At 37.8% G+C, this 20612-nt stretch overlaps 1 protein-coding gene across 1 annotated transcript in view; it reads right to left on the bottom strand.

Annotated features, from left to right (window-relative positions):
- The window catches only part of LOC142414557 (titin-like), a 243793-nt gene that overhangs the window by 54112 nt on the left and 169069 nt on the right, over nucleotides 1-20612 (bottom strand). Inside the window, exons 231-267 of the mRNA XM_075511917.1 lie at nucleotides 20309-20608; nucleotides 19904-20206; nucleotides 19432-19806; nucleotides 19031-19333; nucleotides 18256-18555; nucleotides 17871-18167; nucleotides 17487-17771; nucleotides 17102-17395; nucleotides 16404-16703; nucleotides 15993-16301; nucleotides 15711-15901; nucleotides 14796-15225; nucleotides 13979-14287; nucleotides 13418-13566; nucleotides 13294-13326; nucleotides 13065-13194; nucleotides 12665-12964; nucleotides 12263-12580; nucleotides 11876-12172; nucleotides 11469-11768; nucleotides 10467-10781; nucleotides 10222-10370; nucleotides 9146-9296; nucleotides 8775-9056; nucleotides 8379-8681; nucleotides 7989-8291; nucleotides 7589-7870; nucleotides 6832-7131; nucleotides 6443-6745; nucleotides 6016-6324; nucleotides 5652-5933; nucleotides 5122-5421; nucleotides 4681-4974; nucleotides 1622-4588; nucleotides 1204-1524; nucleotides 806-1090; nucleotides 285-584 (exon numbers count right to left, since the gene is read on the bottom strand). Coding sequence (XP_075368032.1) covers nucleotides 285-584; nucleotides 806-1090; nucleotides 1204-1524; nucleotides 1622-4588; nucleotides 4681-4974; nucleotides 5122-5421; nucleotides 5652-5933; nucleotides 6016-6324; nucleotides 6443-6745; nucleotides 6832-7131; nucleotides 7589-7870; nucleotides 7989-8291; nucleotides 8379-8681; nucleotides 8775-9056; nucleotides 9146-9296; nucleotides 10222-10370; nucleotides 10467-10781; nucleotides 11469-11768; nucleotides 11876-12172; nucleotides 12263-12580; nucleotides 12665-12964; nucleotides 13065-13194; nucleotides 13294-13326; nucleotides 13418-13566; nucleotides 13979-14287; nucleotides 14796-15225; nucleotides 15711-15901; nucleotides 15993-16301; nucleotides 16404-16703; nucleotides 17102-17395; nucleotides 17487-17771; nucleotides 17871-18167; nucleotides 18256-18555; nucleotides 19031-19333; nucleotides 19432-19806; nucleotides 19904-20206; nucleotides 20309-20608 — 12969 coding nt within the window. The remainder of the gene's footprint in view (nucleotides 1-284; nucleotides 585-805; nucleotides 1091-1203; nucleotides 1525-1621; nucleotides 4589-4680; nucleotides 4975-5121; nucleotides 5422-5651; nucleotides 5934-6015; nucleotides 6325-6442; nucleotides 6746-6831; nucleotides 7132-7588; nucleotides 7871-7988; nucleotides 8292-8378; nucleotides 8682-8774; nucleotides 9057-9145; nucleotides 9297-10221; nucleotides 10371-10466; nucleotides 10782-11468; nucleotides 11769-11875; nucleotides 12173-12262; nucleotides 12581-12664; nucleotides 12965-13064; nucleotides 13195-13293; nucleotides 13327-13417; nucleotides 13567-13978; nucleotides 14288-14795; nucleotides 15226-15710; nucleotides 15902-15992; nucleotides 16302-16403; nucleotides 16704-17101; nucleotides 17396-17486; nucleotides 17772-17870; nucleotides 18168-18255; nucleotides 18556-19030; nucleotides 19334-19431; nucleotides 19807-19903; nucleotides 20207-20308; nucleotides 20609-20612) is intronic.

Here is a 20612-nt window from a genome sequence, read left to right as displayed (position 1 = left end):
ATTGAATTTGCAAGATTTTCTGACTATTGAATACTTGTTGAATTATTGGATGCTATCCATGCTAACTCAACAAGGACAATATGGAAAAGAGCAAAATTCATAATAATTACAAAGGTACTATATTCATAGATTGTATTATTTGAAAGAAACTGACACAGAAATGTTTATGTTTATCATTGAGTAGTTAGTAACATTGTCCAATTTAGAAACACCAACTTTCAAAAAATGCAAAATCTTATTAAAATTAGAGAAAAAACATAAAATGTGCATAAAGGCGTACTTACTTAGGGGATCTGTTGCTAGAACTGGTTTTGGTATGTCACTTGGAACACCTGACCCGTATTCATTTACTGCTGTTACTCTAAAGAAATATTCATTTCCAGGTACAAGGTTAGCTATTTGGAAACTAGTTTTCTTTAGTTCTGCGGTGACTGTTCCCCAGGTCTTCCTGTCAGCCTCACGTTTCTGCAGGATGTAATGAGTCACTGGGCTACCACCATCATTCTCTGGAGGTGCCCATGAAAGATGGCATGACATCTTGGTGACGTCTGAAACCTTGAAGTCCGACACAGGTCCAGGAGTATCTATAAAGAAATTTCAATTTATGCTAGTCTTAGTTAAAAAGTAATAATTTAAAAAAAGTTAAAATTAAAAGGGAGACTAACAGCTTCCTACACAGGGGGAGTTAGTGTTAGCTGATACAGTTGTGCTCAAAAACTGTTGCACCTGGGGGTCATAAAAATTCCTGCAATGAACATTCAATATAGTTTAAAAATTGTCTAGAGGTATTTCTCTCCTTACTTACCCAGGACTCTGACGTTCACAAATACAGCCTTTTCTCCAGCTGCATTAACAAGTGTCAATGAATATTTGCCTGAGTCATCACGTGTTGAATCAGGGATGACACAGAAGGCCATAGTGTCAACCAGATCAACTTGTCCTTTTCTGATAACATTATCAATACCCATTCTCCTCCAGGTGACTTTAGGTGCTGGGCGACCCCTAACAATGGCAAAAAGTCTAATAGGGCATCCTGCCCTGACTGTGACTAACTTTCTCATGCTTGCATCCAACTCAATCTCAGGAGGTTCTGAAAGACAAAATTAAAGAAATAAAATGCAAAGTTTAGCACATGAAATAAAATAAAACCAGAGCAAATAAAGATTGCATGTAAATACTCATAAAGAGGATGGAAAAACTCACCAAGTATTTCTTTGGGAGACACAGCTTCTTTCAGTTCAGCTGGTCGGCCAAGGCCAACCTGGTTTTGGGCAGAAACTCTGAACTCATATAATTGGTTCTCATCCAGGCTGGTGGCTGTAAATTCTGTATGAATAACTTGGGCAGCAACATTGCATCGTTTCCATCCTGCTTCAGGATCAGCACCCTCAACTTTTGGTCTAATTTCCACAACATATCCAATAATTGGAGCACCACCATCATACACTGGTTTTCCCCAGCCAAGGGTTATGGAACTCTTTGTGCTATCAACTACTCTCAAGTTTGTGGGAGGACCAGGTGGTTCTGAAAGACAATAAAAATTACAGATAAGAACACAGTTGTGCAATTTAGCAATCTGTTATGTTAAAACAAAATATAGAAGAACACAGTGGTATGATACCTATTGGGTCTTTTGCTACTACAGGTCTTGATGGCAAGCTTGGTTCTCCAAGTCCGACTTCATTTTCGGCGCTGACGCGGAACTGATATTCATGACCAGGGATGAGATTAGTAACCTTCTTGCGTCTCTCTGGGATTGCAGTCTTAGTAACAGGAACCCATCTTAGTGATCGTTTCTCTTTCTTCTCTAAAATGTATCCTGTAATTGATTTGCCACCATCATATTCTGGTGGATTCCAAACTACAGTCATCTCTTCTTTGCTAACTCTTGTGACATCTGGAGGGTCGGGGCGTCCAGGTCTATCATATTTTGTTTTTGCAATAATTGGTTGTGTTTCTGTTGGTGGACCAGTGCCCATTTTATTCTCTGCACGAACTCTGAATATATATTCATTACCTTCAATGAGGCGTGTCACATTTGCATAGTTTGTTAGGACAGAGGAAGAGTATGTAGACCAAACCATACGCTTACTTTCACATTTTTCCAGGATGTAGTTCTGTATTTCACATCCACCATCATCTTCTGGAGGGTCCCAAGTAACAGTACATCTATCACTTGAAATGTCAGTGACTTTCAAGTTTCTTACAGGACCTGGTTTATCCAAGACAATAACAGTAGCGTATGCTACGAAACTACCAGCTGTGTTTGTTGCAGTAATCACGTATTTCCCACCATCACTACGCCTTGATTTTGTGAGAACAAACTTAGATGTGTCAGAAGTTGTTTCAATACTGACCCTTGGAGACCTGGTTAGATCTATAGCATCTTTGTCTTTTGTCCATACAACTTCAGGCTGTGGTTTTCCTCTGACTCCAGCCTCAATTCTAATTGTGTCACCTGCTTTCACAGTTAGCACCCCACTTAACTTCAACTCTAGCACTGGTTTCTGCAGATCTTCCTTCACAACAACTTCAGCTGTTCTTACCCAGTCACTTTCACCTGCCTCATTCTTGGTTTGAACTCGGAATTGGTAAATCTTATTTTCAACACATTTATCTACCATGTAGTGTGTTTCCTTAATGCTGCCTTTGTGAACCCTTTCCCATTCATCTGAATCTTTCAGTTTTCTCTCAACATGATAACTTAAATTGGGACTTCCACCATCATAATCTGGCCTTCTCCATTTCAGATATACAAATGTCTTTCCTTTCTCCGCAATGTGAAGATTTTCTGGCTCTCCAGGCTTGTCAATAGGATTGATGGCAAGGATGGGAGTCTTGGTCTCAATGCAAGGACCTGGACCTATTTTGTTTTCTGCACAAACTCTGAAGAAGTATTCACGGTTCTCTATAAGATTTGCCTTTATTAATCGTTTAGTGATATCAGAGGAGACAATTGACCATCCCCTCTGGTTTGGTTGACGGTACTCTACTATGTAATTTGTAATTTCAGAGCCGCCATTATCCACTGGACTCTCCCAAGCGATCATACAAGAATCTTTTGTGACATAGCTTATTTTCAGGTTCTGACATGGTCCAGGTCTGTCAAGTACATTAACAACAGCAAAAGCTTGAGCATGTCCACAGCTGTTCTTAGCTGCTATTATATATTTGCCATGATCAGATCTTTTGGCTTCTTTCACTTGTAGTTCAACATTAGGTAGATCATGGACTATTTCAACACGCTTTTCTTGGACTAGTACTTTGCCATCTTTAGACCATGTTATGTCAGGATCTGGCCTGCCTTTTACTTTACCAGTAATATGGATTGTTTGGCCTACTCGGACAGTAATTAAGTCTCGACAGGTCACATCTAGGCTTACTTCTGGAGGAGAAAGAATATCCTTTGCAAGTACAGTTTCTGCCAGTTCTCTTGGTTCTCCCTCTCCCACAATGTTGACAGCTTTTATTCGGAATTTATATTCATTTCCTTCTATTAAGCCAGGTACTCTGAAAGCACACTGTCTAATGAGTTCATCCTTATTAATCCTATTCCACTGTGTAGTTCCAGTTTTCTGACATTCCACAATGTATCCCAGAATTGGGCTGCCACCGTCTTTGAGGGGCTTTGTCCACACAAGATCAGCTGTTTCTTTGGTTTTGTCTTTTAATTTTGGATTTATAGGTGGCCCAGGAGGAGTGATAGGACGTGATGCTTTTATTGGATCAGAGCTCGGAGATGGTTTGCTTAAGCCCACCATGTTTTCTGCAAAAACTCTGAATTCATATGTGTTGCCTTCAAAAAGACCAGTGACTCTGTATTTCATATCAAGTATTGGTGTCTTATTGACACGCACCCATTTACCAGATGCTTCCCGACGTTCAAGTATATAACCAGTTATTGGAGTTCCACCATCAGATTTTGGTAGGGTCCAAGACACTGTTGCAGCATTTTCTGTAATATCATGAACAGTTGGTTTACCAGGTGGGGATGGTGGATCAAACATATGTTTAGCAACTGTTGGTTCTGAATCAAGGGGTGCACCAATGCCTATCTTATTTTCTGCCCGAACACGGAAAATATATTCACAGCCTTTCTGCAGTCGTGGAATCTTAATTTTTGTGTGACTTGTTCCAGAGCTAACCACTCCCCAAGTTTCTTTCTTTGATTGACGCTTCTCAACAATATAATTTATTATAGGACTCCCACCATCATCTTTAGGAGGGCGCCAAGAAATAACCATATGTTCTGGTGTTACTTCAAGAATATTAATAGGACCAGTTGGTGGGCCAGGAACATCCAAAACTGTAAGATGTAGAGAAACAGTTTTGCTGCCAGCTGCATTAGATACTGTGAGTAGATATTCTCCTGTATCTTTTCTTATACAGTCTTTGATGGTAAGTACAGTTGAATAATTGTCAGTCTCAATCTTGTGTCTGCCGTCTGTTTTAATTTCAAGGCCATCAGTAACCCATTTTGCAGTGGGAACTGGCACACCTCTCATAATTGCAGGAAGTCTCACTGTGGTGCCAGCTTTAACAACAAGACCTTCAATTAATTTCACATCTAGTTCCACGGATGGAGGTACTGAAATTAGAGAAAAATAGAAATTACCTTTTCAGGGGAAATGTTTAAAGAGAGACAGAATCAGTAAAACAACATGAAAAACTAAAAATTACCTAGTTTTTCTTGACACTCTATTGGTATAGTTGTATCTGGAAGGCTAAGACCAACAATATTCTGAGCTTTCACACGGAATTTGTATATTTTTCCTTTTTGTAGGCCTGTAACAACACAGTCTAGCATAGGGACTGTCTGGAACTTTGTCCACTCATCTGCACCATCTTCTTGATATTCCACCAAATATCCAGTTATCTCAGCACCACCATCACGATCTGGTCGATTCCAAACAAGGGAAACTTCAGTCTTGTCAACATCTACATGGTGCAGATTCTTTGGTGGCCCTGGAGGATCTTTTAAAATACAAAACCAAAATGATTACTAGGATGGCCAGTCTATGGTAGCAGTGTACCGTGTTCACATTAGTACCAACAAGATAATCTCAAAAATTACCAAGAATAATATGAACAAAACAAATCATATAACTGAAAAACACTTACGCAGTGGATCTATAGCTTTAATAGGCTTGAGTGTTTCCACATATGGACCTCTACCAAACTGATTTTCAGCTGCAACTCGGAAGAGATACTGAGTGCCTTCCACCAGATATTTCGCCATGTGACTGCGTTTCTTGGAGGATGATGAGATGGCTACCCACTGTGCAGAAGCTACATCTTTCCTTTCCACCACATAGTTGGTAATGACAGAGCCACCATCGTCTTCTGGTTCCATCCAAGTGAGATAGCAAGAATCGCTTCTAACTTCACTGATTTGCAGATTTCTGGGTGGACCGGGCTTATCTAATATGGACAAAAATTGAATCTGTTACTTATTTGATAACCAAAGCATTTTTTACAAAACTTAGTAAAGTTCAAGAGAAATTAATATATTTCATGTAATTTTTAGTCCGTTTTCTATTGTGTATTTCTTATAAATCAGTTTATTGATATTTTCTAGACATTCTTTTATTTCTTAATTTCTAATTATAGAATAAAAACATACAGTATAAAAGGAACATCAAAAAGATTACCTAAGACAACAACTTTTACTGAAACAGTCTTTGAACCAGCTGGATTTTCAACTGTCAGGGAGTAAAGTCCACCATCTTCATGGACAGTGTTACGAATTTCAAGCTTACTGCCAACTCCTGTAACCTCAATATCAGCTTTGGGTGACACCTCATGATCTTCTTTCTTCCAAGAAACTTTTGGGAATGGAACACCTTTAATAACAGCACTAAGTCTCAGGGTATCTCCAGCTTTTACATGCTGTTCTCGGGCCATATTAGCATCAAGTATCAGCTCAGGAGGTTCTGGAATCAAAATGATATGTTTTTAGAAAATGAGAAAAAAATTCTCTTCTTAGGTAAACTCATCTGATTTTATTAAACTCACCAAGCCTGTCCTTTACTTCTACGGGATCAGGAACATAGGCTGGTTCCGATTCACCTGCTGCATTGACTGCCTTGACCCTGAACTTATAGGTCAAACCCTCAGTAAGGCCAGTGACTTTGTATTTTGTTTCAGGGCAAGAATCTGCTGTAAGATTGGCCTTTTTCCATTCTTCATCTCCAACTTTCTGATACTCAACAAGGTAGCCAATTATCTTGCCATTACCATCATGGCGTGGTGGTTGCCAAGATAAATCAACTGAATTTTTAGTTTTATCTACTGCTTCTGGATTAACAGGTGGACTTGGTTTTGCTGTTAAAAAAGCAAAAAAAGAAAGAAATGGGAAAAAAATGAAACTATTAAAATGATGTTCTAACTGAAATGAAGAGTGCATTAAAATTTCAATTAGAAATGAAATTTAATACTTTACCGATTGGATCTCTAGCGAAAATTGGCTTTGATGGTGGACTAGGATCACCAACACCAATTTCATTTTCTGCTGAAACACGGAATTCATATTGACAGCCTTCAAGGAGGTCAGGTACTTTGAACTGAGTACTGGGGAAAATCGGGTCTTTGGTAACTCTGACCCATCTTGTAGCCATTGTTTCCTTCTTTTCTACAATATAGTTTGTTATTGGCTTGCCTCCATCGTACGGTTTGTTCCAAACCACTACTGCAGAGTCTTTGGTAACATCCTTAATGATTGGTTGCTCAGGTGCATCAGGAACACCTGGGGAAAATAAAAAGGAGTTTATGAGCACTACAAACAGAGTAAAGATTAAAGTATCAAAGTAAGATAGCAAATGAATAACATACGGAAACGGTCCTTGGCTTTCATCTCATCAGAGATGAGAGGATCACTTATGCCATAAAGATTTTCAGCATAAATTCGAATTTGATATTCTCTTCCTTCAAGCAGCTTAGGAATTTTGCATGTTGTTTTAACTGTGGCAGATGTAACTGGCATCCACAGGTCTCTGTGTGCATCCTTCTTCTCAATAATGTAATTTGTAATTTCACTGCCTCCATCATCTAATGGAGGTTTCCAGGAAACTACCATATGATCTTTATGAACTTCATCAAATATAACTGGGCCTACTGGAGGTGATGGGCGATCTGTTTAAGAAAAAAAAAAGCATACCCATGCTTTTATATGAACTTCACATAATGACAGATTAAACAGTGTCAATACAGTAAATATATTATGAAATTAGAAACTTGGCATCACAGTTTTAATAAGGAATCAAGACCTCAAGACTATTCCTCTTTAATACGTGTTTGACTCACTGGACTTAATTCCATGATGCTTATAAGGTATTTGGTGATTGACATTTTCTATAGTGTTGACATTCTCTAAATGCATGTAGAGTCATTACATTATTCATGCTGAATAAACTAAGCCAGAGTTAACTAGGTACTCAAAATTAATAAATAGTATTTCAGTATAAATGAGAATGCAGTAAATCAAATTATCGTAATAAAGAACACATTTTAATATTTACATTTATAGAATTCAATGAATTCTAATCACTACTAAAAATCACATACAATACTGTTGTTCAGTAAAACCTACCAACAACATTAACTTGACAAAATCCTTTTCTTGATCCTGTGCTGTTCTCTACAGTAACACAATATTTGCCTGAGTCTTCACGGACAGATTTTAGTATCCCCAAGCAAAGAGTTGTAGGAGTTGTCTTGATCTTTGTACGGTCATCTTCTTTCACAACAATATCATCCTTTAGCCAAGTAACCTTTGGTGCAGGCTTGCCTGAGTAACGTCCAGTCAGGCTGAAAGCTTCTCCAACCCGAACAATAAGCTTGTCTCTAAAGTCAAGGTCAAGCGATGGAGGAGCTGAAAGGTGATATTAAAAAACACCATGCCCACAAATGTCAGCAATATTAATAAGAAAAAGTAAGGAACCAGTAAATGTAATCACTGTTTTCAAAAGAAATATGAAAAAGATACATACCAATTTCATCCTTGCATGTGATTGGTTTTGTGCAAAATGATGGCTTGCCTTGCCCCACAATATTGCAAGCACTCACACGATACTCATAGGTGTCACCCTCTTTCAAGCCTTCTACAGTATATTTCCTATCAAGCATTTTCTCCTTTGTAACTTTGTGGAATTTCTCTTTTCCAATGAGACGGCTCTCTAGAACGTACATGGTGATATCCGAGCCTCCATTATATTTTGGAGGGTTCCAAGTTAATGTAACAGAGTTCTTGGTAACTGCTTTTACTTCCAGGTCTTCTGGACGGTCAGGAACAGCTGTGAATAAACAAAAAAATACGGTAAATGCATTTTTCTGCATATTCATCTCATATGACAGTAATCCAAACCCAAAAATATACTTACTTATTGGATCTCTAATGACAATCTCTTTTGTTGTCTCTGTGAATGGACCCATGCCGATTATATTCTCAGCTGCAATTCGGAAAAAGTAGGCTTTCCCTTCAGTGAGCCCCTGAACAGTAGCATTCTGTCTTGTAACTGTGCAGCTTACTGGAGTCCAAGCTCTATGGTCAGATTCACGTTTTTCAATTATATAGTTGGTAATAGGAGAACCACCATCATCTTCTGGAGCAAACCATGTCAATTTACAGGAGTCATTGGTTAGGTTCTCAGTAAGGAATGGCATTCCAACTGGGCCTGGAACGTCTGAAAGCAAAGAAAAAATGGAGTATTTAAGTATACATGCTGAATGTTATAAAATTTTACTTATGAATAGGACTGAAGGAAGTTGCTGTTTACCTAGCACATCAACAATAATAGTCTTCTTCCGCTCACCACCGGCATTTTTAGCAAGAAGAGTGTATATACCCTGATGGCTCCTTTTGCAATTCTTGATGACCAAAGAAGAACTAATAGCTGTTTCTTCAATTCTGGCTTCTTCTGGTAAAGCTTGGTCATCCCTGCTCCAAGTCACTGTTGGAGCTGGTTTTCCTGAGACATATGCTATGATTCGAATTACTCCTCCAGCATGAACAACAATTCTGTCCCTGACGCTTGCATCCAAATTAATATCAGGAGCCACTGTGGGAGATGAACAAAAAAATTCAATGAATTTTTTTTTCCTCACTTTGACTTAGAAGTACTAAAATGTAAATGTAAATGATAAATACCAATTCTGTCCTTCATTTCAATAATGTCTGTAACTTCTCCAGGCTCTCCGATGCCAGCAGCATTCACTGCTCTAACTCTAAATTTGTAAAAACATCCTTCTTTCAATCCTGTCACAACAAACTTGGTTCCTCTAATTTCTTTATCTTTTACCTGGAAAAAAATATAACATTAGCTAACATCAAGGTATCATCAATTTCTTTGTGATGTTTGAAACAAATCTTAAATCAGATGTTGTTTCAGATTTACAAGCACACGACAGTCTTAAGCATGCATGGATTTTGCTCACATAGAATTCTTCAGAATCTGTGTAAAGAAATACAGGACACAGACATACAAGCTATTCTGATTCACCTTTTTGATAATTCTAACAGACAAAGATGTTACAGCAATTACAATAGTCTGTGGTCTCAGAAGAATTACATGTGTTATTGGACAAATAAACTCATATAAGTGAGAGTGGCAAAAAAAAGGAATTCTTTGTTCTGTTTAAACCCCAATATGAAGCCTGTTTACCTGGAAACAGTGCAGGAAATTTAGATATTACTTAAAATGCACCCAAATGTTTATAGAGATATAAAAAATAGCCAAGGTATGCATCAGTTAAATTTTCAGTAATGCATTATTGAAAAAAAATTTTCAGCAACACATTATTAAAAAAAAATCAGTAATGTATTACTGAAAAAAATAGGAAAATGTAGGGACATAGTAGTTGCAAATGATTTGGCACAGTCTGATACCGGTGAGACTTACTTTTGTGCCAGTTCTAACTTGGTCCTGTATTCTGTTCTTTTATCACAAATTACCTACATATTTTCTCACATCTTTAAAATGAAATTTAAAAATTCTAAGTTTAGGAAACTGCAAAGTGAGCTTGATGTTGTGGAGGGGCAATTACTGACTTTTACATTTGGTCTTATATTTTAAACATATGAAGATAATTATGGTGCAAAAATATGAATTTTCAGAAAATAACTTGCATAGCGAAAATTTGTAAAAAATATATTTTCTGGAGGGATTTATTTTGACAGACATAGAGAGAGAAGAAGCACAGATTCTGTAATAGTTTTCCACCTACCCGTTCCCATTCTTCCTTTCCTTCCTCTTTATACTCAACAATGTAGCCAGTGACCCTAGAACCACCATCCTTTAGTGGTGGAGTCCACTCCAAATCTACTGAAGACTTTGTCCAATCAGTAACTTTTGGAATAGGAGGGCCAGGTGGGGCTGAAAAATATCATCATACCATTACAGCATAACAATATATTCTATGTTCTTACTTGAGTATTTTCAAATTAAAAAATAGGAATCTAAAGTATTCACCAATAGGATCTCTAGCAATTGCTGGATCAGATGGCATGCTTGGTGGACCAACACCAGCTGCATTGATAGCTGAAACACGGAACTGATACTCGGAGCCTTCAATAAGACCTGTAACTTTGTATGAAACCCCCAGTGTCATAGGTTTGATAGGATCACGGTTAACCCTGGTCCATCTCTTTCCGGTAGTCTCTTTGCGCTCCAACCAGTAACCAGTAATAGGAGAGCCACCATCATGTTCTGGTTCTTCCCAGTTTACAGTCATTGAGTCACGTGTTATACTGCTAACTGTTGGCTTGTCACAAGGTCCAGGAACAGCTGTGGGAAAAAATTCACACATAGCTTGTAAAAAAAAAAAAAGCTAAAGGAAGATGGAGATAGCTAGAGTACAAAACAGAGCTATGCACTCACATGGTCACAGTTGCATTAGGTAGTTACCTATCTGCATGAGACTCCTTCCCATCCCTATTCAGGTATATATATTTCTGTGAAACATAAAGTATCTTTCCTTCAAATAACAATTGTCAAAAATGAGTTTTTCTTGCCTTCCTGGATCCGTACCTCATTTCAGTGCCCAGCCTAAACTTGGATGTTTTAAGAATGATTTTCTCTTGCCAGCCTAACATTCCTCCTACATCAGAGCCACTCTGCCTAATTTCTCTTTCAAAACTGAAGGCAGGAAATGGACTCTTTCTGACCTATAAGGCCAATTATGTCTCAGATACAACAGGATTACTTGAATCTTATCAGATAAACCCTTATTTTTATATTTAAACCTTAAAAAAGCTTGAGATTGTATTTTAATATTTAACAAGGAGGGAGAAAAGTATGTTTAAGTACTACATGTGCTTTTAAGAACTAACTACTAATGCTAAAATTCTTCAAGCTATTCTAGAAAATTTACTTACGTGAAGAGAGAAAAATAGTAGTGGTATTTAACAGACGTTGTACACATACCAGTGTACGAACACAACTGATATAATTTGAAAGCATATTCCTACTTACTGAAAAGATTTCGTGCTGTTTCTGGTTCACTATCCAAAGGTTCTCCAATACCATATTTGTTTTGTGCCATAATGCGGAACACATACTCATGGCCTTCCATCAGCTTGGGAATAGTGAATAAGCATTCCTTAGGCTCATTAGTTACGGGTACCCATGTCCTCCTATTTGCTTCTTTTTTCTCTATAACATAGTTTGTAATCTTAGAACCACCATCATCTAATGGAGGAAGCCATGATATTGTCATTTTATCAGCCAAAATGGATTCAAATTTAATAGGTCCCACTGGAGGTCCAGGACGACCTAAAAGATACATTTTTATAAAGAAGAATTAATTCAAATGCTATTAAAATAAAGTATCACATGAATGCTATCAATTTATGCAATGCATAAGAGTTCTTGATATCTACCCAGAACGTTTAGTCTCATCTCCTTTGAAGCAGTTCCCAGATTATTTACAGCTGTTATAGTATATAAGCCTGTATCACTTCTGCGAGACTGTTGAATCAATAAAGTGCAACTATCTTCACCAACGATCTTGTTGACATGTTGATCATACAGCACTGGTGTTTTGTCATCTGGTTTCTTTGGAGAAGCTTTTAGCCATGTTAATGTGGGGAAGGGTACACCCTTTATCTTGGCCACAATGTTAACATCTGTTCCTTCTTCAACCTCCATAAATTCTTTGAGTTCAATAGATGGTGGGCCTACAATGAAATGTTGAAAAAATTAACATACAAAAATACTTCACAATTTTAAAATGGAATTTGTATTTACTAGTATCGGTTAGTACTTACATGTCTGGTCTTTGACAACAAGTGGGCCAACAGTGGCTGAAGGCCTGCTAGGACCTGCTATATTTACAGCTTTGACTCTGAATTCGTATTCTCCACCTTCTACAAGATCCTCAACAGTAAACTTTGTTTCCTCTACGTCACGTCTGTTGCATTGCTTCCAAGTCTCTTTCACTTCTCCAGTACGATCCCAGCGGAGACATTCAACATTATAATGTGTAACTGGAGCTCCACCATCATTCTTTGGTGGTTTCCATGTCAAGCTCACCGTGTTCTTGGTTACAAGGCCAATCTTTAGTTTAATAGGTGGATCAGGAGGATCTTCACAAACAAAACAGAAAGGTGACTAAATCCACTGTACAGTATTTGGTTTTAAATAATTTGTTTTACTTTGATTTCACTTACGGATTGGATCCCTGGCTGTGGTCCGTTGGATGGTTTCTGCAGGAGGACCAACACCAAAACGGTTTTCTGCACGTACCCGGAAGAAATACTCTTGGCCAGATATGAGATCAGGTACAACAAAGGAAGTACTTCCACAGTTTGCATTGACTTTAGTCCAGGCCTTCCCATCAATAGTTCTTTTCTCTATAACATAGCCTCTGATTCTATCTCCACCATCATCGTCTGGCATCTTCCATGAAAGTTTACAACTACCTCTTGTGATATCACTTACTTTTAGGTCTTTTGGTGGACCTGGGACATCTGTTAAGGTAAAAGCACAACAGAAAAAATTTTACATAAGTATGTAGAAAAACAGGACTAAAACATCATATTTGAATACTTCAGTATGTGTAAGCCATACCAAGCACATTAACTCTGATATGAACAGTTTTTTGTCCTGCTTTGTTCTTTGCTGTAATACTGTATCGTCCAGAATGACTTCTGTTGCACTCAGGGATGATAATCACTGAACGTGTATCAGTTGCTTCCACCTGTGTATTATAGAAAAAAAGAGAAGTTATAGATCAATTTTAAGTATTTATGTTTGAAAAAAGCAACAATACTAAAGTCACAAAAATTGTTTGCCTTACCTGAGCTTCTTCAGGTACAGTATGACCTCCCTCCTATAAACAAAGGGAAATAATATGAATAGAAAAGGGGATAGGTTTAAATGTCTAGAAACACATGTAGAAAAAAGCTTTTTCTTTTACTAACCTTTGCTGTTGTCTTTGCTTTTCCTTCAAACTCCCAAAATGTTTTTGGAACTGGACGACCCTTGATAACAGCTGGGATTTTAATTGTTGTGCCAGCACGACAGGAGAGGAAATCCTGTGCTCCAATATCAAGGAAGATTTCTGGTTCCTCTGCAAAAATATTTTAATATATAAATTTTAAGGGCTACTGAAAGTAAATTTCTGTCAGCACTGAGCTAAAACCCCACACAAACATGCAGAATGCATGTTTATGTAAGAAAGGTTGGGTGTGCAAAAAGGAAGCTGGGAACTATACAAATAGAAAAATTTGTTGTAGTCATTTCTTCGTGAAATACACATTATTTCCTTAGTATGACTGTAGGTGCTCATCAGTTTTCTAATATATCTTTCCCGAGTAATGGCCGTCATGACACTTTCAAAAATGTGTGTCAATCTTTTGTTACATTTTTGCATAATTGTTTGTTCTGTTTTGACTTTGACTTGCTTGGCATCCTGCTTGAACATTCACAGCAGTAGGTGGCATTTAGATATAAATACCTAAATTAATTACCAGAGTACTTACCTAGAATATCTTGGACAGGTATTTCTGATGTTGCAGGACTTGGTTCTGATTCTCCAGCAGCATTTACAGCTTTCACCCTAAATCGGTATTTTCTGAGCTCTTTCAAGTTGGGAATAACACATTCACAAGTAGGAAAGAGTTTGTCTCCTTCATTTGCCTTCTTCCAGTCAGTACTACCTTCATCTTGCATTTCAACAATATATCCTTTTATAGGACTACCACCATCCTTTTGTGGAGGCTTCCACGCAAGAGCTACAGATGATTTGGTTTTGTCTTTGACCTCTGGGCAAGATGGTGGACCAGGCACAACTTGTAAAACAAGAGCAAGTAAAAGTTACCTGACAGTTAGTGTCTGTCTGTATTTTTTCTGAATAGTTTCTAGAAGAATGCAAGTATTTTAATTTTCTTCTGTCATAGGTAGAGTGTATAATCCTAGAACATGCATACTAATTACATATATTATATATATTATTAAGGGATACTTAAGGTACCAGGCATAAAGATTGAACTCTTTAACAATAAAGAAAAACAATAATATAAAAATATGATTCTGGACTCAAATTTATTTGGCAATGTTTGCACTGGTGTAATCACAGTTTAAGTTTCATAAAAGAGGTAAAAAAATTAAATTAAAACTAATTATTTTTAAAACGGTGAAAAACAGCAAATCAGGAAACTACTTTGTGTCAATATATTCTTTTTGGTTTAATGAAAACAAAGCATTGGGTTAATTGCACTAAATTAAATACAAATAATAGTAGCACATTTTGGTTCTGGTGTGATATAGTCCTTAAAAATAGTCAAATTATATACTTACATATGGGGTCTGCTGCTAAGGCAGGATCTGATGGTTCACTGGGAGGGCCAATTCCAGCAAGATTTTCAGCCATAACTCTAAACTGGTATTCAACACCTTCAGCCAAACGAAGCACATTGTACTCTAGACCTTTTACTGATGGTTTTGTTACTGGAGCCCTGTTAACACGTGACCAGTAGACACCTCCCACCTCTCTCTTCTCCAACCAATAGCCAGTTATTGGGCTTCCACCATTGTTCAAAGGAGGCTCCCAAGTCACCAGCATTGATGATCTGGTGCGATCTAAAATTTTTGGCTTTCCAGGAGGTCCAGGAAGGCCATAGGGATCCTTAGTAACAACTTTTTCTGAAAGGCATTCATCACTTATTCCATATTTGTTTACAGCCCGGACTCTAAATTGATATTTTTCATCTCTTGTAAGATTCCATACCTGAAAAATAAGATTTAAATCAATACCTGACTGCTTTCAGAATAAACTTATTTGAAGTTATGCAGCGGTTTTCACTTTAAATTCTGTCTTGGAATCTTATTGACATACCTACGTTTATGTACTACACAGCTGTTATGTAATGCCCTAAGGATATTCTTATTTCACATGCATACGACCAAACATAAATAAAAATGTTATCATGTTTGTTTTTGCAGGTGGTAAAGCTACGAATAATGCTGCGAAATGGAAAGCAAGATGTCTTCTAAACTCAGCTGAGATTAAGGGGCAAAAGAGAACAATTTATTTTGTTTTGTCACATGAGGAAAACACACATACATAGATGGGCAACATTCATCCAGTAATTCTGGAGTCTAAATGGAGCACGAGCACAGGGATCTATGCACGTAGCAGTTTTCATTAGATGTGTACTATTGTTATTTTTTTATGCATACTAAAGTATGTAATAAAGATATTTTTAAAATTACCCCAAATCTTCTCTCAACAGCACTTTTGGAGACTTCTTCCCACTCAGATTTCTTCCTACTAGCATCACGTTTCTCAATAATGTAATGGGTAATTTCACTACCACCATTATCAAGAGGCGCATCCCATGTTAAAGAGCATGATTCTGCTTTAATATCAGAAACAGCAAGATTTCTTGGTGGAGAAGGACGATCTATATGAAAGCAATAGAGCATAGAATTACATTAAGAAAAACGCAAAAGCATCTTATTAGCTGTCATTTTATTAAAATGTCGCATCCTTACCATACACTTCAACATGCACATTGCGAAATGCAGTGCCAAGACGATTGGAAGCTCGCACAGTGTAAGTGCCTTTATCATCCCTCACTGCTGCAGGCAGCATAAGTTCAGTTTTTGCCTCACTTCTAGATACTTCTTCCTTGGTTATCTTAAGTGCACTGGATGTTTGGTCAATTAAAACTTCGTTCTTGTCCCATTCAATCTTTGGCATTGGCAGACCTGTCACATCAGCAGGAATATTGACTGGTTCTCCTGCCTTCACTTTGATAGTATCTCCTCTCACAGCCAAGCGTAATGTAACAGTTGGAGGTACTGAAAACAAGAAGAAAAATGACAGAGGATGGAGATGAAACAGAGAAATTGTCTTGCAGTATTCTGGAGATATTTGTATGGATTTCTTTAAAGCAGATATACCTTCATCATCTTGTATAACTACATTGAGGGGCAATGATGGTTCACTTTCTCCAATAGCATTGACAGCTTTGACACGGAATTCATACATATGAAGTTCATCAAGTTTTTCAACGAGAAGAGATGTTGTTGGACAGAGCTTTGCATTAACTCTTTCATAGTCTTTTGAATCATGTCTCCTCTTCTCAACAATATATCCTAAGATAGGACTGCCACCATCACTACGTGGAGGCTTCCAATCAAGCGTAATAGTTGACTTCGTCCTCTCTGTGTACATGAACCTTTCAGGTGCTGTTGGAGGACCTATTAACATAGATAAATCATAATAAAAAATCATTAAAAAATGAGAGAATTTTTAATCATATAAATACAGTAGCTCTGGCTTTTTAAAGCCATAGCTTTTGTATGGAAAGTATCTGAGTATGGTTATGGATAGTATAAAGTTTCTCATGTATGTGGATAAAAAGGTAACAAGTAGTGTCTCAGTAGACATCAGTATTTTGTTGCATAAAGAACCATAGTATTCTTACAGAACTGATTCAGAGATCTGACTGAAGTAATTACTCTAAGGCAGATGCCTTATCCAGGGAGTAGAAAAGTAAATACACTTTCTGTATAGAAAGCAATCCACACAATAATACTGGTTTATTAAACTATAATTAAAAATTGTTTAAAAAACCCCATAAAATTAATCACCTTACCTAATGGATCAACTGCAAGAATGGGTCCTATTTCAACAGGTGGACCAGTACCAAACTTGTTCTTCGCGCTAACACGGAATTTATATTCCTGCCCTTCAACTAGACCTGTAATATCACATTTAGATCTCTCTGTGTCTATAGCTAGTCTCCATGTATGCATTTTGGCATCCTTCCGTTCAACGATGAAGCCTATGATGTCACTGCCACCATCATCTTCAGGATCAGACCAGTTAAGCAAACACATCTTTCTGTTTGTGACCACTGGCTTTAGATCAAGGACTGGACCAGGAACATCTGAAAACCAAAATCAAACAAGTAGGATAAAGCCCAAAGATGATCTCACCAAAAGAAATGCTCAGTTGATTTCCGAAAATATTTTTCTTACCAAATACTTCTACTCTAGTTCCTGCAGATTTGGAACCACTGCTATTGGTAGCAGTAATTACATATCTTCCATGGTCTTTTCTCAATGCATTCTTAATGGTTAACTCAGATTTTGTGCCAACATTTTCAATAACAACTCGATCTTTGTCTAATTCACCCTCCTCCACAGCCCATGCAATGGTGGGAGTAGGACGCCCTGTCACAGTAGCAGGAATTCTAATAGTTTGCCCAGCCATGATCTGAATGCCTGCTTTGACAGAAACATCCAGCTCAACAGTGGGAGGCTCTGCAGAAGAGAGAGAAACAGTTCGTTAGTTCAAGGGAGAGATTAAAAAACACCTTTTAGGCAGCTGGACATTTCTTGAAAAGAATACAATTGCAATACCTTTAGGTTCTGCAACTGTTACGGGTTCGGTTTCACCAGGTGGTCCTTCACCAGCTGCATTAAGTGCAGTAACACGGAGTTTATAGTCTGCACCTTCCCTGACTTCTTTAACAGTATACTGTCGAACCTTAATGGGTTTCTCTGTGCAACGTGACCACTCTTTTATTCCCACCAGTTGTTTGTATACATGGTAACCAGTGATATCTCCACCACCATTATACGCAGGAGGTTCCCATTCTAACTCAATAGAAGTTGAGCTTGTATCAGCAACCCTTGGGATCGGTGGACCAGGTGGCACTATAAATAAACAGGTGTAAATCAAAGTTAAAGGCTATGAATCCTAGTCTGTCACCTGTCTGCTATTAGCTTCTGCTAAGCTACTTACTTATTGGGTCCTGCGCAGTTTTTGGATCTGATGGTGGACTAAATTTACCAGGGCCAGCTGCATTTTCAGCACATACTCTAAAGATGTAGGTTAATCCTTCCAACAGTCCTTCAACTTTTATTTCCAGAGCATTCACAAGGTTCCTGTTGACCCGAGCCCAATGAGTACTATTAATTTCACGTTTTTCAATCCAATATCCTATGATCGGGCTGCCATTGTCTTTTGGTTCATTCCATTTAACCAACATGCTGTTGCTGGTAACATCTTGCACATCAGGCTTATTCGGCGGATCTGGTGGAGCTGAAAAAAAGAATTTTAATTTTGTCATCATTGCTGTCTTCTTCAGAGCTTACTCAAATCTAAGAGAGAACTAAGGTACGAGAAATGACTTATTTTAAGTCATTCATAGTTCTTCTACTCTCTTTCTTAGAAACTTTCATTCCTAACTGCAATCAGTAATCAAACTTGCAGTGGTTCTCTCTTTTGGTAAGAATATTAGTCTATTGAACACAGGGAATGTCACTATTCAGATGTTAAGTGTTTTAAGCGTAAAGGTTTATGATAGTGATTGTCATTCTTATTTCTTTACTATTGAAATTAGAGTGTTTTCAATATTTCCCTTTATTTCAATGGTTTAAAATGCGCAGTAAATAATAATTACATTGCTCAAGTTTCTTCTGGGAAACGTTCACATAGATGAAGCTGAGTGTTCTAAGAGTCTGTGTAGTTTTACACTAGTTTTGTGAAAAGGTTGTATTTCAAAACTAAAACTTACAGAAAGGATCTTTCGCTGTCATTGGTTTTGAAACACATGGTGGCCCTGATCCAATTCTATTTTCAGCAAAGACACGGAAGAGATATTCTTTTCCTTCAATCAGTTTTGTTACATGGAATTTGCAATGCCTGAGTGTTGAACTGACAGTGACCCAGCCCATTTCAGCTTTTGTATTGTCTTTCTTTTCCAGTACGTAGTTTAGGATTTCACTTCCACCATCATCAAGGGGAGGCTCCCACTTGCAAATGACAGAATTTTTCCTCACATCTTCAAATACAAAGTTGACTGGAGGCCCAGGTGTATCTGTTAGTAAAGCAAGAAAAATGATGAGTACTCATCTTGTGCACTTCTTACCCAATACTCTGAACAACTAGGTGTTTTTTAGGACATTCATTACATACCTAACACATTGACTTCACATGAGGCTTTTGCAACACCATGATCATTTTCCACTTTAATAGTAAATGTGCCATGGTCAGCTCTGATGGAGTCACGAATTGATAGTACAGACTCTCCTTCTTTATGGTTGTCAATACTCATACGTTCTGGCAGTGAAAGCTGGAAAGGTTCCTCTTCTTCAGCTTCACCCTTCTTCTTCCTTGTATATGTTGTTACTCTCTTTTTGATTTCCTCTGGTCTGACAACTTTATCATTCCTCAGCCATGTGATAGATGGATAAGGTGACCCCGAAATATGCGCCTCAAGTATGATCTCATCACCTCTCTTCACCTCAAGGCCAGACTGTAAGTTTGCAGCAAGAAAGACTTTTGGAGCCTCTGTAATAACACAGAATGGTAAATGGAGAGTAGAATCTTCCAATATGTTTAAGAATGTATGGCAATTACTACAAACAATCAAATAAGCAATTCATACCAGTAGGATCCACAGCTTTCACAAAAGGAGTAATCCGAGAAGGCTCACTGATGCCAGCAGCATTCTCAGCACGAACACGAAACTGATATTCCTTTCCTTCCTCAAGACCTTTCACTGGATAAGTTAACAGAGGTACCAGATAGTCATTGCATCTCTCCCACCTCTCCTTGCCTTTAGCGAGCTTTTCTATTATATAGCCCATAATCTTGCTTCCACCATCAAACAGGGGTGGTTTCCATGTAAGTGTTACTGATTTTGATGTTGGATTATGGACCTCAAGGTCAACAGGAGGATCTGGAGGCTCTGTGGAAGAGTAGAAAAAGAGGGATCATATGAGAAAAGAAAGTATGAAGATTTTAGTTAAAATTCAATTTGCTAGATTATTTAGTAGTAAAAAAACCTTACGTTTTGGGTCTTCTGCAATGATTGGGTTTCTTAGTTCAAGATATTCACCGCCTCCAATCTTATTGACAGCTTTTACACGGAAGTAATATTCACTGTTTGGGATAAGATCTTTGACTTGCCATGAAAGCTTATTTTCACCAGACATGACGGGGATATATGTTCTACGACCAGCTTCTCTGCGTTCCAGAACATAATGCAGAATAGGAGTACCACCATCAAAGTCTGGAGGTTCCCAGGATATTTTGCAAGAATTCTTAGTTACTTCGCTTGCCTTAATGTCTTTACACTGTCCAGGTGGACCTGT

This window comes from Mycteria americana, chromosome 9, assembly GCF_035582795.1.
Source record: "Mycteria americana isolate JAX WOST 10 ecotype Jacksonville Zoo and Gardens chromosome 9, USCA_MyAme_1.0, whole genome shotgun sequence".
Taxonomy (NCBI): domain Eukaryota; kingdom Metazoa; phylum Chordata; class Aves; order Ciconiiformes; family Ciconiidae; genus Mycteria; species Mycteria americana.
This window is presented reverse-complemented; position numbering and strand designations above follow the sequence as displayed.